The sequence below is a fragment of the Austrofundulus limnaeus genome, unplaced genomic scaffold, assembly GCF_001266775.1.
Source record: "Austrofundulus limnaeus strain Quisiro unplaced genomic scaffold, Austrofundulus_limnaeus-1.0 Scaffold277, whole genome shotgun sequence".
In the NCBI taxonomy this organism is placed as follows: Eukaryota; Metazoa; Chordata; class Actinopteri; order Cyprinodontiformes; family Rivulidae; genus Austrofundulus; species Austrofundulus limnaeus.
Genome location: NW_013952679.1, coordinates 425,862 through 439,895, shown reverse-complemented (window position 1 = coordinate 439,895; position 14,034 = coordinate 425,862). Strand labels below are relative to the sequence as shown.

At 37.9% G+C, this 14,034-nt stretch overlaps 1 protein-coding gene across 3 annotated transcripts in view; it reads right to left on the bottom strand.

Moving 5' to 3' along the window:
- frem1a (Fras1 related extracellular matrix 1a) overlaps positions 1–14,034 on the bottom strand; it is a 48,565-nt gene that overhangs the window by 30,321 nt on the left and 4,210 nt on the right. For all 3 annotated transcript variants that reach the window (XM_014021073.1, XM_014021074.1, XM_014021075.1), the window contains exons 2-10: positions 10,336–10,745; positions 7,262–7,356; positions 6,839–7,152; positions 6,508–6,704; positions 3,228–3,551; positions 3,026–3,134; positions 2,278–2,409; positions 884–1,228; positions 356–498 (exon numbers count right to left, since the gene is read on the bottom strand). In XM_014021073.1, coding sequence (XP_013876527.1) covers positions 356–498; positions 884–1,228; positions 2,278–2,409; positions 3,026–3,134; positions 3,228–3,551; positions 6,508–6,704; positions 6,839–7,152; positions 7,262–7,356; positions 10,336–10,629 — 1,953 coding nt within the window. In that variant the 5' untranslated portion in view covers positions 10,630–10,745. The remainder of the gene's footprint in view (positions 1–355; positions 499–883; positions 1,229–2,277; positions 2,410–3,025; positions 3,135–3,227; positions 3,552–6,507; positions 6,705–6,838; positions 7,153–7,261; positions 7,357–10,335; positions 10,746–14,034) is intronic.

Genomic DNA, 14,034 nt, shown 5'->3' with positions numbered 1-14,034 from the left:
GTGCTACGGTTGACCAAAAATCACTGAAAATAAAAAAACAGTGCGAAAACATTATGACTCCCGCTTATGTTTCGCATGCGGGGGTCATAATTAGGCATTTAGATTATCAGCATTAGTCTGGATTTCTTGATAAAAACAAGAATGTGTTGCGCGTTTAAGAATCACAGAATATATTTCCCTTCAAGGTGATAGATGTGACAGAAGAGAAAGTGATGAGAGAAGAAAATGTGATTCATCACAACTGGTGTCAAACCATAAAACACATCCCAGCTTTTTCTAATACTTTATAGCTCTCCAATGCTAACACACTAAACTCTAAACTTTAACAGATTTATACCATTGTCTTGTTACTCACTTGAGGGTCTGACAGGTTGGGGGGATCATGGAAATCAGACAGCACCACTTCAAAAGAGTCRTCAAAGGTCTCACTCCCAAAGTGTCTATAGTAGACTATAGACTGTGTGAGGTCCTTCTGGAGAAAGTGGCTCACTGGATAACCTAATTATTACAAACATAAGTGTGACATCAACAAACACAGTGTTGTAACAGAAATTATACTTTTTGAAACCAGTAATTCATGACATACTTTAATGACCTAATTTGTAATGGCRCCATGTTTTTCAGTGGATAGAATGATTATTGCTTTATTAAGATGACATAATGGTCTTTGCTAAACAGTATATGGGAGGCCTCAACTGCCTCAAAGAAGCAGAGAACAGGAAGACAGTCTGATRGCTCTAAATTGATCTCTGTGTTCCTGTTGTTGCAATAAACAACCTCRGATGACCATTCAACAAAGTGCCTTTATTCTTTGAATCGTGTATTTCTGTTCTTTGTTAAATATTTTCCACGAGTGACAACAGTAAACTACTATTCTCCTGACCTGTCAACCCTGGTCCTGGGATCTTCATGATCTCTCCAGCTAGTGGAGGGCGGGTGATGTTAAAGAGGATGTAGTCATCACTGGAGTCCATGTCTGAYGCCTGCAGGATGGAGCCTCTGATCAAAGCTGTCTGACCCTCTGAGACCTCCAGCAACATGTTGGTTATCAGAAGAGGAGGACTGTCGTCTTTGGGGAGGATCTTGATGGGGAACTTATGTCGGTTCTGATGGGGACCATCCGTAATGCGGAAGATGATGAAGTCMTGGGTGGAGTCGCTGTCGTCATGGTGATAACTGACCACACCAGCTTTTATGTCACTGATGGTGAACATGAAGCCCTTTCCACCTAAAGTTTACAAAAAATAAAATAAAAGTAGATATAAAATGTGAACTCTAAACTCTGATTTGGAACGTCTAGTGGGGAAAAATCAGCCACACAATTATTTTCCTCAGTTTTTATTTATTTTTAGTGCTGTCTGTAAACAAGACTGTTCCTGACAAAAACCTAAAAACCCTGATAAATTTTGGGGAGTTTTTGTTCAGGAATTGTTCCTGTGACCTCACAGTAACTTTACTGCCTTATAGAGCTTCTTAGAGAAAACTCACCCTTAATACAAAATAATGTAAATGCAAATTAAGATCCCATATTTATAATATTATTATTATTATTATTATATCCTTTGTTTAGTCAATATTTACTTCTCTGTCATCTCTGATGATTGTTCAGTAGTTTTAGGACACATTGGGTTCACATTTGGTGTGGTAGTAGCTGAGAACCATCCCCATCAGATACTGAATCAAAATCAAAAATTTAAGATGGCCAGCATWGCTAAAAGGAAAGCACAATTATCACTCTGCCATTTTAACTTTACTGAGCTGTAACTAGGCGTGGTGGTTGCTGACAGTGATCTCCAACACATAGTAAAGGCAAATCAAAAAATGTTAAATGGCCTCTTTAAAGTTTCTCCAGGAACTTTTCTAGTTTGTTTTTTCTTTCTTTTGTCTAATTTTTTGCTTTTATTCTTTTTATGATACTTTTTCATCTGCTTTTTAATTGCGTTTTATTTGATAAAAGCACTTAGTAACTTCAGTAAAATGTGCTATGTAACAAAGATTTATTGATTACAACCATCATTTTAACCTGAAGTCTGACTTACAAATAATTATTAATTTTAACCTTTGATTTGTTTCAGTCAACTCTTTATTCAATAAACTTCTGTCCCATAACTTTACAGCACAAAGTTAATAGGATTAGATTTCTTTATACAGGGCAGGATTACACAGGTGAACATGGATAAGCTTTTTCTGTTATACTCTTTAGTGTTTTAGTTTGAATAATAAACTTATAAGGCTCAATGAAAGCTGAATTCTGTCTCAGTGATGTTGAGTTGGTACCTCTTACAGTGAGCTGCCCGTGGTGCAGCCCGTCCACAACGATGACTCGAACAGCATTAATGTTGTCATTATCAACAATCTGGAGCTGGTCCCATGTTATTGGACGAGACTGACCCTCTAAGAGGTTCAGACCTGCAAACAAAAGACTATTAAGAAACTTACACAAAAATATTTTTTAGACTTTTTATGCATTTGTCTTGTTTGAGTTGAAAAAAATGTTGGAGCACCAAAAAGTTATCATATAAAGCTATGTAAGACTGATGCTGTTGTTATTGCTTTTGTTATTTGAACACTAGAGGGCAGAAGCAAAAATATTCTGTACTATAGTTACTCCTGAAAGGTGAAAACTTTCACTGAGTAATCATTGGATGTTCATATTTGACTTAACAACTATTGGAGTCAACTAATGTCAAGATGGCTGCCAGAGTCAAGCCATCATAGAAAATACAAAATCCACCATTGTTTAGTCTGTTTTACAGATATTTGACTAATATTTGGTGTGGTAGGAGCTGACACTACACACAACTTAATATTTTGTTTTATATCAAATAAATATTTAAATGGATTTTTCTTATATTTTTCTAAATTTGTTTTTTTTAATTTAAAATCAACTTCATAATCAAATCTGCGAGCCAAGCAAACTCATTGGAGGGCCCGATGGATAGCCCTTCATCAGACCATTCAACCATTTTATAATACCATAATAAAATGGTTACAGTTGTTAAATTACATGACTGAGCGGACTCACCCATGTTCCAGGATACTCTTGGTGCATTAGTGTCTGCARTTCTTACAGAAGTGTGAACCGTCATCAAGGAGCTCTTCGTAAAGAAACAATCATAAACCTCAAACTCCACCTGTTGGGAAAATACATGTTTTATAGATGTGTTATGCACAAAGAGAATAATTTTAAATCCCCTAAAAMGTTTAGTAAAGGGATTTTTTTTAACCTGGTAACTCCTGCGTTGAATGTGGGAGGAGTTTGGAGGTTGGTACCCAATGAGCATGTCGTTGAGATCAAGCCACGTGAAGGAGGAAACAGGACGCGTGTGGTCAGAGAGGTGGGTGATGAAGCCTTCCTCKGGGGGTTTGGTGATGTTAAAAACAAGAAGCTGTTTGGGAGTTTCCTCATCTTCAGCATCTAGTGTAGCAGTGGAGAGTGGAGTGAGGATGAACTGGTCCACTTCCAGGATAAACATCGACATGAAGGATGGTTTGGGAGCCTGGTTGGACATGGCACCAGATATTCGCACTGGAATCCAGGCCTTCTCTGACTAAACAAATACAGAATGAATGTAAAAGTTCCTAAAGTTAACTACAGATACTGGCAGTAAAATCCCAACTAAAATAAATCATTTATCTAAACAATGAAGATATAAAGAACAATAAGATTCTTGATATGATAATGAATGAAATGTTAGTTAGTTCTTGTTTTGGTGGTTAAAATCAATTTTCTGATGAATTGCAACAAAGGATCTGAAACTAGGCCGAGCTGTGCTGTGGTCTTGGTCCTGAGGCTGCAGGTTCCAGCCCAGGTTGCATCAAGAAGGGCATCCAGCATAAAACAAAAACTAAATCTGTCTTGAGAGTGTAGTTACTGAGGTGACGCTTCAAAGAAGCAGCCAAAAGAACAACAACGTCCTGAGAAGAGCAGAACCCTGGCATACAAGCGTGCAGCATATGGACTGTGTGTGTGTGTGTGTGTGTGTGTGTGTGTGTGTGTGTGTGTGTGTGTGCGTGCGTGCGTGCGTGCGTGCGTGTGTGTGTGTGTACAATTTTAAAGGCCAGGCACAAATGAATATATGATTTTCAAAAACTGGCTGCACTAAATTATGGAAACCCATTTCATTCAAAAAGCATTTATTTATTTATTTATTTATTTATTTATTATATATTGTACTTTTATTTTGTGACACTTATTTTGTAAAGCTATTTTACTTATTGAAGGAACTTTTATTTTTACCATGCTAAAAAAATGTATTGATTTTGTTTTACGTATTTCATGGGGACATTTATTTATTTGATGGAATATTTATTAATACTTTAGTAATTACATTTTTTTTAATTTGTTTCCTTTTGAATGAAAGGCCTCTCCATACAAAATTGCTTTAGTCTGTCATGGTGATAAAGAGCTGAATCAAAAGTGGAGCTCTTCATCTGGTCATGAGATGTGGACTGAAAAACTGCCAACATTTTAGATACAAGTGGCTAAAAGCTGCCTGAACTCCATCAGCCTATAATGATGCARCAGATGTTTAATATTGGCTGGCTGTATGTTCCCTTGGAGGAAAAATATGTTTAACTCTGAAAAACAATAAAATGGTAAACATTTTAAACTTATGTAGCACCTGATCAAGTCCACAAGGACTTCAAAGTGCTTTACACTTCACACATTCACACACTGATGATGCTAAGCTACATTGTAGCCACAGCTGCCCTGGCACATTGACAGAGGTGGGGCTGCCATGCACCAGCGCCACCTCTGACCACCATCAGTAGGCAAGGTGGGTGAAGTGTCTTGCCCAAGGACATAACAACTGAGACAACTGGAACGGGGGATTGAACCAGCAACCCTTCAGTTACGGGACGACTCCCCTAAAAAAAAGTTTCCTTTGGTTAGCCTAGCCAGGACAAAAAYCTTTTCTTCACACTCTGATGCCATGGCTTGTTAGGGTACTACTGATGAACATAAGACAGAGTATCTAAATCTGTGACAAATTTTCTCTGAAATTAGAAACTGGTTACTGTAAATTAGTAACYGTGATGGACTTGCGACCTGTCCAGGGTGTACCCTGCCCCTCGCACTGTGACTGCTGGATATGGGCACCAGTGAGCCACGCAACCCTGAAAAGGAAGAAGCGTGTACAGAAAATGGATGGATGGATTAGTAACTGGGTGATCACCATCCTTTCAAACTCATCTTTGAAAGCACTGAAACTGTATTTTGACTCCTGCACACTATCCTTCCTTCTGACAAAAAATATACRAGGCTACAGCCCTAAATGTCCTATAAACCATGCCAAACACCAAAAATAATGATAAACAGCTGGTTCAAATCTATCCGTTTTAATTTCYTAAATGTAAACATGGGGGGGTTGTGACGTTTTCCTATAAAACGTTCAGCTCTAAAACTTAGGTGACATTGAGACCATTCCAAGTTCGGTTTTTTCTTTTTTTATTATTCAACTCGCTGTAACAGCTCCGTGCATGCACGATCAGTCAGTACAAAATAACTTTATTGAACTCACTTTACGTGACAGGGGCAGCTACTGAGCAGGTTGCGGGCAGAGGTAGACAGAATAATGTGCACAGTTTTAAAAGCTGTGCATAAAAAACTGGCTGCGTTTTTAAAAAAAGGTTTGAAGGTGTAAAGCATYGCCGCACAACTCACTAGTTACAAGCATCCATATTCTTTACTGCAACAGAAAACGCATCTATTTTCTTGTTTTAGTCAGTTAGAGACACAACCTTTACTTAGTGTGTTTGGTCTTATGAGATGATGATGATGATGATGATGATGACATTCACCAGTGTCTACATTTAAAACACTGTTCTCTATTCTTCTGATTGGTCAGTTATGTGTCTGTGAGGTTCCTCTTAAAAATCCCATTGATGGATCTTTAAAACTAAGGTTGATGTTGCTTCCATGATGTGCATCATGAAGGACCCCCCACACACACACACACATACACATGCACGCACACACCCAGCACTGCCCCAGTACCTCAAGCACCTCAATTTTTCTATAAGGTATTCAAATATGGTATGTAATCTGTCATACATATTGTCAAGTATTTTACCAAAAGTATAAAGCAGACTAAAGCACATGTAACATTAGATTTTTGCAATAAATATGAATAAATATTAATGCCTTATTAAAGACATAACATTAATATGACTGCAAAAAATAAACCAGGCCTCCGTGATGAGCAATTGTTGAGCAGAGTGCTGCTACAAGCTAACAACACTGACAGAAGAGAAGAGTCACTATCAGAGAGATGAAGAAGAGTTCCAATAATATTGTTTCAATAAATGAAAAACAGTAGTTCCCCTTTGTCGTCACTTCCTGTTTCACTTTGGTTGACCCAAGTTTAAAATACAAGTCCCTTATGAGACAAAATGGGTGAAGTCATGTATTATGCCAATATTTTTTAATATAACAATGTTTTCTTCCACTTTTTTTGAATGAAATGCATGCAACAGGAATTTTGTACAACATCCCAGAGTTACCCTATACAGGCTGCCACTCCTGGTGTCCTTCAGGTCCAGTCTGATTGGAATGTAATCCACATCTGGAGATGGAGGATCTGTGTGCTGATACTTCAGCCCCATCAGCAAAAAGTCCTCACAGGGCATTTTGGTCAACTTCACAAGCTTCAGACCCTTCAGGCAGCCCTCAGACTTACACATTGCCCTGGCTTTATTATCTGAAAAATGACAACACAATGAATAAAAAACACCAGGTTGACATCATAATATGACATCACGGTAAAACTGCAGCTCTGTAATGTTAGTGATTTTACTGATAAACCCTTGCAGTGAGTTAGAGATCCCAGGTTACCTAGCTGCTGACGCAGATGAATAAAGCTCTCTGGTTCATCCCCTCTTTTGACGGGGACACTGTCTGGTTCTCCTGTGACCAGTTGGCCGTGGGTAGGCAGGTGAGAGTCTTGGTGACTCAGGTGGACACTACATTCCAGAGTGGATCTCCTCTCATAGTGAAATGACACCACATTACCATCAACAGCATCAGAGAGGCCATAAAACTCGGGGACCTGGAGTGATTTGGGCCCCAGCCTGATGATGCTGCACTCAGGCTCCATGATGTCCACATGAAGAACAAAGTCCTCAATAAATGTCTCTGTTTCTGTGAACCTGGTCAGAAACACAACAGATAATGAAACACATAGACCTTTAAAAAATGCATATATCATCCACATGAATTTAACCAATTATTGATTTTTAACAAATAAAACTGGCGTACCAGTAGAGACGAAGTTTAACCGTATCCTCCTTTAGTAATGGACAACCATTGTGGACGTACTTCACCTCATCAGACAGATAATGACAATCAAATACCTACAAAAAATGCACACTAATCAAACAAATTCAAGATGGCTGCCACAGCTGAAAACACACAGGTGGCATTRTTGGTTTTACAGGTATGGAATTGACATTTGTTGTGGTAGAAACTGAGAGTTAATCAAAACACACAGACACACATGCCAAGCTCCACAGCTTCTCATACATAAAACTAAAACATTGGTTTCAACTTTGACTGTTAGTAAAATATCTCTTGGGCCAGATTAAAAAAATGGTATCAATAAAGGACTAAAATGACAAAAGAATTTTGTGATGTTCAGTGGTGGGCACAAGCCTGCTAAAGCACAAATCCACTAATTGCGGACCTAAATGTTTCATTTGTGCTTTAGCGGACTTACGAATTTTAATAATTCATAAGCGGATTTGCGCTTTCTAAAATTAAAATGCAGTACCACTAATATCTTGAACAGCGGAAGGTATGGCTGTCAATGAATCACAACACATGTGATCTGTCCAACAGCACCCTTCCCAGATAAACACATTTATTGGAAAGGTATACATCCTTGCGGACTGTTGCATTTGGCCATGGTTCTCATTTCCCACAATGCTTTGTGTCTGCTTACATAGCAGGAAGGCAGTAGCAAAAACAGTAAACATTTGTAATCCATACTAAAATTTTGTATGTATTGATTTATTTTGCTTTACAATCGGAGCTCCTTTTTAAAACAAAAAGTTTAAACTCTGGAGCTCAAAAGCAATCAGCCAACGGTGTTAGAGACTCAGAAATGATTTAAAGATGTTATGCTTGTGAAGACTGATATCTAGTGGTCAACTGGAGCAACTACATGGAAAACATCCTAATCCAGGTAGAAAATAATCAAAAAGAAAAACTAGGTCCTCTGGATGGGTTCTTTAGTGAAACGTTTCGTCTCTCCTCCAAGAGACTTCTTCAGTCTGATGAGTTTCAGGTGAACTGGAAAACATTAAAATCCAATGGAAACATGAAAAACTTTAAAATCCAAGCTCTTATTTTGAAGGGAAGATACTAGTTTCCTGTTCCCCGTGCTTTCATTTCCCGTCAGTCTGTCATGTACCCAGAATGCATCGCTTCAGTTTTCCAATAAACAGTTTTAAAATTACTTTATTGATGCTTCTTCAATGAAAAAGCTACAACAAACAAAAGAAAAAGACAAAGAAGCAGCTGAACTAGCAATCCTCAACAACTTTTTAAAGAAGCAGCCGAACTAGCAAGCCTCAACAACATTTTAATTTTTACACCAGGAGCCAAAGTTCTGTTTCAGGAAATCACATCCCCAGGAATCGGCGTTTGTAGGATTAAGCTGTACAAGGGTTCATACACCACTAGTTGGCAGTGTTGTGCATATACTGTTCAATTCATAAAGTTCATAAAGTTCAAATGTTGCCAGCTAGTAAGTGTCAAATTGAACTTGCACTTTAACATTAGCGTCTGCTAATTTTTCTATGACATAAGCGATTTTGAAGTTGCGGACCTAAATATTTTCATAAGTGCTTTAGAAATTGTGGAGCTAATTTTTGGATTAGCGCAGCCCACCACTATTGATGTTTAAATAAAACCAAAGTATTTACAAAAATATATGATGGCCGTATCAATTTGGTAGCTAAAGGCTATTGGACACAATTTTTATTTGTCAAAATGTATTGAATACTGAATATTAATCAAGAAAGAAATGCACTAAAACTGTGTTGAGAATGTCTACTGTACACATCTACAGCTAATTAAAGTTTGGAGTCCTCCTAACTCCTCAAGCCAAAAGGAGTAAAACACTAGCTAAATGCTAACAGAAGCAAAATGCTTATAGGAATGAGATACAATAAAGCTAAAATCGTAAAAAAAAAAAAAAAGCACTAGCTTAAACTATAAAGCACTAAGAGCTAAAATAAGTAAAAAGCTAGCTTAAAACCAAAGGTTACACACTAGCTAGAAGCTAAAAGTAGCAAAACATAAATCAATAGCTAAATAGTAGCTAAATATTCAAGATCAAAGCATTCAGTAACCTTTATCTGTTTCATAATTTTACAAACACAGACAAAACACAAACTTGAACTATGCAGTTCAGTTATAATTTTTTTAGTTAAATAGTATTGACCCAACTGTCAGGTTAACTGAGTATCTGAACCCAGAAGCAGGCAGGCACAGGGAGCTCAATAATATAGTAAGTTTAATGAACAAAACAAATGATGTTGTGGCAGCAAACTTCAAGGTCACAGTTTTTCACTCTCTCACAAGGAGAGCCAACATCACGGGACCAGTTACTTGTTTTGGCATTTGTATTGCTAAAAATGACAGTACAACCACAAAAAGCAAAAGTTTTTAGATAAGAAAAAGCATGAAGTGAAGGAGGCTTATTCATCAGAGAATGCTAACTTCTATAAGTTCTTCTTTTGGTTTTATTGGTGGTTGTCAGACTAATTTAAGTGCATTACTGCCACCACTAAACTGCAAGGTGCTCAGTGGACATTGCCAGGTTTCTGCCTTTTAATACAAGATGTCACACACAGCGATGAATTGTGGGTAATACACTTCGCCGAAGTCCGTAAAAATGTGGACTTAGCGTAAGGGAGGAAATAGTACCCAAAATGGGAGGGGCGAAGGGCGGATGTGTAGAATGTGGGACACACTATGCACTCAAACCCTTCAACATGAACGCGCATTTGAAGTGCACAAGGGCGGTACGAGGGTGGGAGTGTGAGTATTGGGACAGGGCCAATATATAAGGACTCTAATGAATTCGAAATGTGAAACACCTGTGAGGAGACAAGCAGCAGTGAGAGGAGCTGAAGAGAAAACACAGGAGAGCAGGAACAACACAAACAGAATGAGAAAGAACACAGGAAAATCTAAATAAACAGAAAATCTCTAAATCCTACACCAACAGCAAAGCATAGACTGTAAGTTGTATTCTAGTCTATAGCTATTTTACTTCTTATAGTAAAGTCATGTTTTGTTAGAGTTGGATGACTTTTCTTTGTTACCTGAGGAAGGAGTTTTCCCACACGTTGAGTTATGGGCTCATTTAACACTACTTCCACTTTGCATGCGTCCTTCTCAGCAGGAATTTGGAACTGCAGGTCACCTTGAAGGTAGGCTGACTGACCCTGTTTCACTTTTAAACCCCTGTTGACCTCCACGTAAGTGCAGTGAGACGAGCAGGTGAGACCCAGCAGGAGCAACATTAAGACCATGGTTTGACCCTGTGAACACATGGCTGACGTTCTGTCAGCTATCTGACCAAATCCACACAAAGGCTGGGTCTCTTTCAGAAGCATACTTCAGGCAGAGACATCAATAAAGCCAAAGATGGATTTCTTCTTAGAGGAGCTCAACGTTCATCTCGTTGCATGATGACTTCAGAACTTATGGAATCACATGGTTTTTGGGTAAACTGTAAAAAAAGGGAAAAATAAGGCTTTAAGTATTTTATACATGGAAAATTCAATATTAAAACATTTTCCCACTGTGTGAACATATTTAAAGCTACATTCACACTGCAGGTCTTAAAGCTCAACTATTATTTTTTTCAAAAATCCCAAATTTTTGCATGATTGTTCATATTGTATTTTAAATGTGACTTTTAGCAGACTCCAGTGTGAACTCTTGATGGCCCTGATGTGACCCACATGCATAGAAGATGACATGACGTCACATTCAACCAAGGGTTTTACGTCACAACAGATGCTACATGTTAGCATGTCGATTCTAAAGCTGTTCAATCAGAGCCGATTAAATAATTTTGTGACATGCTTGTTTAGTTCAGTGCTTGTATCTGAACTTGCCTCTGACCAGATGCTCCAGTACAGCATGTTATTTTTGGAACGAAGCAAAGTGCTGGAAGTAAAGTATCTATCGGTATCAATATGGTCCGACAATGTTACCATTATGTGGATTCTCAGTCATCCAGGGCATGGAAAATTAAAAGAACAAAGATGAAGCAACTGGACTTACGTTCTGTAGCTGAAGGATAAAACTGGGGTAAAGCTGGGATAATAGAATAAAACTGAGTTAAAACTGGGGTAAAACTGCAATAAAAGTGGGATAAAACAGGTAAAACTGGGACAAAACTGAGGGAAAACTAGGATAAAATTTAGATAAAACAGGTTAAACTGGGGTAAAATTGATAAAACTGGAATAAAGCTGGGATAAAAGAATAAAACTGGAATAAAACTGAGGTAAAAGTGGTATAAAACTGAAGTAAAACAGAAAAAACTAGGATAAACTGGGATAAAATTGGGACAAAATGGGTAAAACTGGCTTAAAATTGGAATAAAGCTGGAGTTGGCAAGTTAAAACTGGGATAAAACTAGTGAAATTGGGGTACAATTGAGATAAAATGGGTAAAATTTGTCATGATCTGTGTTTATTCTCCATTAGGTTTTTTTTTTTGTGTTTTCTGTGTTTCTTTGTTTTATTTTTGACTTTGCCTGTGCCCTGGACTTTTTCCTGCCTGAGATCTTGTCAAAATTTGAATAAAACTGGGACAAGATGGATAAAACCGGGATAAAACTGAGGTAAAACTAAAATAAAACTGGTGTAAAATTGGGATAAAGCTGGGGTTAGCAAGTTAAAACTCGGATAAAACTGAGAAAAACGGGTAAAACTGGGATAAAAGTGGGATAAAATGTCTAAAACGAGGATTAAATTGGGACAAATGGGTAAAACTGGGGTAAAGAGGTTTTTAGCTTCTCTTCGAGGAAGTGAGGAAGTGTGGAGGAGCTGTTTTGTATCTGAGAACAGGCTTCAGATGTCATCCTGCCACATTCTTTCAACACTTGTTGTGAAGACCTTCCTCAGAMCTCCCACAGAAAGCACCTTATAATCAGCCTCAGAACGAAGGAACATGTTAAAACCTGCTCCCACCAACAAGCAGTCTGTTTGAGGAGGTGACAGATCATGTTGGAGGAACTGAGTGCAAACACACCAATGCTTAAAGTGATTCCAGTGTTTTCCTTCCATCACCCTTTTATTAGTTTTAGTGTTATCTTAAGATGGATTTATTAAAAACTGGTAGAAAACCGGTGCTGGTCCAACTAAAATCAAGCTTTTTAAACAACAGTTAAACACAGGATCACAGATTTGATCAGAGAGCATAATACGAAAATATTCAGAACGTTAAAGTGTCAAACATGTTCTGTGCTCAGGATGTGTTTACATGTTGACCTCATTAAAATCTGTGAAGTGAATCCTCTGTGTACACCTACAACTGATTAAAAAAGTTCTTTAGTCAGATTTTTGTAAATATACTGCTCAAAAAGAATAAAGGGAACACTTAAACAACGCACGCKAAGTCCAAGTAAATCAAACTTTTGTGAAGCACATTCAACTCTGTACAGAACAAAGTACTTGAGAATATTTCATTGATTAAGATCGGGAGTTAGCGTGCGTTGTTTAAGTGTTCCCTTTATTGTTTTTGAGCAGTGTATAATTTGAGGAATGTTGCTCTACTTTTGATTGATAAAAGTTAAAAAACAAACTGAAGAGAAAAGGATGTGTGTGACCTTTCTCAGTTCAAACAAACGTCACATGAAACAGTAATTACACTGTTTATAATAAGACCGGTTTCTACTGTCACCTTGTAACAAGCATCAATATTAAGATTAATAATTGCTTAAGTTTCACTTTATATTTGTTTTTAAAAAGTGATTTTTTTTTAACAATTCAGATTTTTTTTTTTACCTAAACCTAGAAACAAATGAAAGACCTGCTCTATAATAACTTGTGTTCCTCCCAGTTTTAGAAACAGRTTTATAAGAATAACAGCTTCACCCAACTTGGTTAGAGATCAGGACGAGTCTGGGCAAAGTTCTGGTCCAGATAACCTGGAACACTGACCAGCAGCCAGGGGTTATCACTCATCACCTGCTTGCTGGGACAGAAGGATCAGTCTAGAACTGCTCCACTCAGATCTGTTCTCTGTAAAACTGCAGAAAGCTCCTGTGCAGATCGGTGTGGACCACTGTCTGATGGGAGTCCCAGGAACCCTCTGAGGGTTCTGTTCATGTTTGCATTTGATCCTTTTCCTGTCTTCGAAAAGCTTCATATAACTGTTTGCACAATAACGAGACATGGACTCAAACCTGCCTGTTTCCTGTAAAGTTGGACTCTGAGGCTTTTTCATCCTGAAGCAAAGAAGACTTCAGAGCAAAAAGACTAACATCTTATCATGTTGAGCTGTTTTCAGCTGCTTTCATGAGGAAGGCATCTGTTAAGTGTCAGAGCTGCTGTAATGACAGACTACAGTCACATTCCCATGGTGAAGTCATGACAGAACCAAAGACTCTGCTAATCCAAACTTAAACACATCACGACTTGGAGGTCTGTTCAACAAATGACCCCCAAGCAGAATATGGGTCCCCAAAGAGCTGCCAAAACTCAAACTAGTATGAATATGATGCTAAAACTCATGTATAATCAGACTTCCAAACCTTCAGCCTAACATTAGGCTAGTTAAAGTCTACATTTGTTAAATAGACAATTTTTGGTAAACCATGACACTGGAAAGAGGCGGGGCATGTAAAGTTGTGCTAACCCTGCCAGCCAATAGGGTGTTAAAATGGTACGTTTTTATACTTCTTATTCAAACACGAATAAATTCACTCTATCCAGAAGGTGCCATATTATCTGGATAGATTTTTATTATGACAGCTACACACAAAGAGAGCGTCATACTGTTTTTG